The sequence below is a fragment of the Alosa alosa genome, chromosome 7 (assembly GCF_017589495.1).
Source record: "Alosa alosa isolate M-15738 ecotype Scorff River chromosome 7, AALO_Geno_1.1, whole genome shotgun sequence".
In the NCBI taxonomy this organism is placed as follows: domain Eukaryota; kingdom Metazoa; phylum Chordata; class Actinopteri; order Clupeiformes; family Clupeidae; genus Alosa; species Alosa alosa.
Genome location: NC_063195.1, coordinates 9673460 through 9677826, shown reverse-complemented (window position 1 = coordinate 9677826; position 4367 = coordinate 9673460). Strand labels below are relative to the sequence as shown.

Sequence of the window (4367 nt, the reverse complement as noted above, 5' to 3'; positions counted from 1 at the left end):
TTCAACTGTATGAAGACTGCCAGTACCATGAGATGAAAAACAGCCCCACACCGTGATGCCTCCACCTCCAAACTTCACTGTTGGTATGGTATTTTTAGGGTGATGCACAGTGCCATTTCTCCTCCTCCTTTTCTCTGTAACAATTGAACCTGCTGCCTCCAAGTCTTTCTGGAGTGGTCCTTGGCTCTTGGGCTACACTTCTGACTATCCTTCTGACTTCCTGGTCAGAAATCTTGTAAGGAGATCCTGTGCATGGCCGATTGACGATGCAGTGATGTTCCTTCCACTTGCAGACAATGGCTCCAATACTGCTTACTGGATGATTCTGAAGTTTTGAAATGCATCTGTAACCAGTTCCATTGATACTGTATGTTTTGCAACAATAATGTTGCAAAGGTCATGGAAGAGCTCTTTGCTTTTACCCATCATGACATGTTTCTTGTGTGACAACTTGGTAACGAAAAACCTTTTTATAGCTCATCAATATGTACTAACCCAGCTTACATTAATTTGCACAGATAGGAGGGATAATTACTCTCTAACTATCTATAGATTCCAGCTTGTTCCTTGCCATTCCTTGCCTTTGTGTACTGTTTTTTCTTAGTGTGTTCAATACTTTTTCCCTGTGCCATTCCACTTTTTTACTCATAACTCTACTTAGGGACATTAATGTTTGGATTTTTTAACATGTCTGGATTACTTAAGTTAATACTAATGTCTGTAGAAAATGTTATGCGAATAGCCTCTCTGGAAGTATACTTACTGAAAAAAATGTTGACGTGTTCAATACTTATTTTCTCCGCTGTATGCAAAAAAATCAATTTTTACATGAAAATCCAGCGGGACCCTATTTTCCAAACACAGCATACTGTACTATACCTTCCTACCTCCATATCTGCCTCAAACATCTGAGAGACTAAGAAAAAGCTATTTCCCTCAGGTCATTAGACTCCTCAACATGGCCAACTCTTATGAATACCATGGACTCCATCCCATTTTAATAACATTATTATTATTATTATTATTATTATTATTATTATTATTATTATTATTATTCATGTCACTTTATTATTCTATTATTTTGAATTATTTATTATTAACTTCTGCTTTTAATCTTATCTGTTTACTTAGAGTATATCTACTTTACAGTCATGAAGCTAACCAGACTTACATTTCACTGCTTGTGATATACTAATATAACTATGTATGTGATGAATAAATCTCTCTGAACTCTGTGAACTGAACTCTGAACATGTTGGATATAATCCAATACCTTCTACATGAACAATATACATACTGTAGTGATGTCACCCGGTACATCAGTCACATAAGCAGAAGCTTGTGCTGATCTTAATAGCAGGTTTATTGCAGAACCTAAATGGCTACAGACCACAGCGTAAAACTGCTGTTCTTCCTTAATCAGAGCGACAACTTAAAGTAACAATTCTGATTACCTGGCGCCCCTGCCCCCCCGCTACTCTCCAAGCCTGGTAGAGCTCGGTAATTACTAGGCACACACTAAGACTAAGAACATAATGTGCACATCAATAACACCCAGGTTGTTACAATATGACCAATGATTTTATGCACATTTTTCATTTATTTAGTAAGGTCCAGGTAGGTTGGCTGTATCTACCTAAATTACCTACTTACCTCTATAGCTGCCTCAAGACTCTTAGACAGCATGCAATACCTTCTATTATATATTTTAATTTATTTAGTGACATTAATTAGCACAGATGGCCAGGCCCATTCAGATAATTCAATGGCTGATAATGAAGTTTTGATAGTTTTTATAGTGAAGGACATTAATTTCGAACAGTGGGGTGTATGGCTAGACACCAAATAGGCCTTGCAATACTCCTGAATGAGACATTTTCTATTATTTTAATAACACTCATTTTGTTTTAATAACACTCATTTTTGTTTCACTTATAGATGCTGGCAATAGATAACACATGTCAAATGATTCATCCATTCCAAAGACAACTATCAGAACACATCCGTTGTATTGCATTTAAAGGCCCTCAGACTAAAGTAGATCAGTCGCTGGAGAAGGTGGAAGTTGTGGAGTGTGTATTTTTTCTGCTTCACCCCACCCCTCCAACACACACACACACTAACTGACAAGAAATCTTTCTGCAGAAAAAAAACCATGAATCACCGCTAATCAGTCAGTAAATGTTGCTTTCTTAATTCTGACAGGACACATCCAGATATGTAATTCAACTGTGTGAGATGTTTAAGTTATTTACATTAAAAATGTGTTAATGTGTTTCAGCTAATCTAGACCCTGGAACTGTGCAGAGAGTCTTGACGAGTCACAAGGACAGGATGCTGGATGACTTTGACTGTATATTTGAAGGACTACAACAGAGAGGAAGTAAAACTCCACTTAACAAGATCTACACACAGCTCTACATCATCGAAGGAGAGAGTGACGATGTGAACAATGAGCATGAAGTGTGGCAGACCAATAAGATGTCCAGAAAAACAGATGACACGCCCATCGATTGTAATGACAAAAGAGGCGCATCAGGACCGTGATGACCAAGGGCATTGCTGGCATTGGAAAGACGGTGTCCGTGCAGAAGTTCATTCTCGACTGGGCAGACGGAAAAGCTAACCAGGAAGTCCACCTGCTCCTTTTGCTTCCTCTCAGAGAGCTGAACTTGCTCAAAAATAATATCAGTCTTCACAATCTCCTGCTGAAGTTCTACCCAGAGCTGAAGCCACTGAGGGAAACACTGTACGGCGACCTACAGGTGGTCTTCATCCTTGATGGCATGGATGAAAGCACACTTCCACTGAACTTCCAGAGTGACTTTGTGAGTGATGTTACAGAGACTACGACATTAGACGTGCTGGTCACCAACCTCATCAAGGGAAACCTGCTCCGTAGCGCCTGTATATGGATGACCTCGCGCCCTGCAGCCGCTGGTCAAATCCCATCTGAGTACGTTGACCGCATCACAGAAGTGCACGGGTTTAAAAAGGAACAGAGGGAGGAGTACTTCATGAAGAGGATTGATGATCAGGATCGAGCTCAGCAAATCTTTAGTCACATTAAGACCAAACAGAGCATCTACATCATGTGCCACATACCAGTTTTCTGTTACATTGCAGCAACTGTTCTGCTGGAAATGTTGGGTGAATATGACAGTGCGGAAATTCCCTCAACTCTTACAGAAATGTACATTTACTTTCTGATTATTCAGCTTGACAAGAAAAAACGAAAATATGATGGTGTGAAACCAGACAAAAGGAACATCCTGGAGGCAAATCGGGTAACCATCTTAAGGTTGTCTGAACTGGCTTTTAGAAATCTTGAAAATGGCACTGTACTGTTTGATGAAGATGTCCTGAAGTCACGTGGCATGGAAACAGCTTCTCTGCAGTCTGGCCTGTGTACGGAAATTCTCAGAGAAGAACCCAAGTTTGTGTTGAAGCCATTCTACTGCTTTGTGCATCTGAGCCTTCAGGAGTTCCTGGCTGCTTTATTTGTTTTTGTCTCTTTCATGAATGAGGACATGGCAGCACTGGAATCTTTTCTCAAAGTAAAACCCAAAAGGTTTTCCTCTACCTCTTGCTGAAGAAAGCTGTAGAAAAGTCTCTGCAGAGCAAAAACGGACATTGGGATCTTTTCTTGCGTTTCCTTCTGGGCATCTCGCTCGAGTCCAGTCAGAAACTCCTTGAAGGCCTGCTGACACGCCCATTATCAGAGAACAGGAAGGAGAACCTCAAAAGCCTGGAATTAATTATCAAACACTTAAAAGGCGTGGGAGGAAAAAACATCTCCCCTGATCAATTCATCAACCTCATCAACTGCCTTTCTGAGATGAAGGACCGCTCACTGCAGAACGACCTGCAGAGTTTCATCTATGAGAAACAACAAGAAGCAGAACTCTCACCAGCCCACTGTTCCGCCTTAGCAGACGCCCTCCTGAAGTCCGAGGATGTTTTGGACGAGTTTGACATTGGCAAATACAACACAACAGAGGACGGAGAGCAGAGACTTGTCCCAGTTGTGAAATGGTGCAGAAAAGCTCGGCAAGTAGCAAATAAGCCAAAAAGCACAAAACATCGTCTATGCATGTGGTCAAAGGTGCTACAATCACACAGCTGCTGCTTTTCTTCATTTTATGTATTTTCTTTGTTTCTGCAGTCTTACATGTTGCAATCTGAATGAGCAGTCTTGTGAGATTGTGGCCTCAGTCTTGCAGTCAGCGTCATCATACTTGAAGGAGCTGTACCTGGATTCTAGCACCATGCCAGACTCAGGCCTGAAGGCTGTCTGTGGCTCCCTAACAAACTCCAACTGTATGCTTGAGAGGCTAAGGTAAGCATTATGTTCTCTATTCTCAACA

The 4367-nt window shown here is 40.9% G+C and overlaps 1 protein-coding gene across 1 annotated transcript in view; it reads left to right on the top strand.

Annotated features, from left to right (window-relative positions):
• The window catches only part of LOC125297743 (NACHT, LRR and PYD domains-containing protein 12-like), a 12567-nt gene that overhangs the window by 2674 nt on the left and 5526 nt on the right, over positions 1–4367 (top strand). Inside the window, 4 exon segments of the mRNA XM_048248197.1 lie at positions 2282–2521; positions 2524–3552; positions 3555–4050; positions 4166–4339. Of these exon segments, the coding sequence (XP_048104154.1) occupies positions 2282–2521; positions 2524–3552; positions 3555–4050; positions 4166–4339 (1939 nt within the window).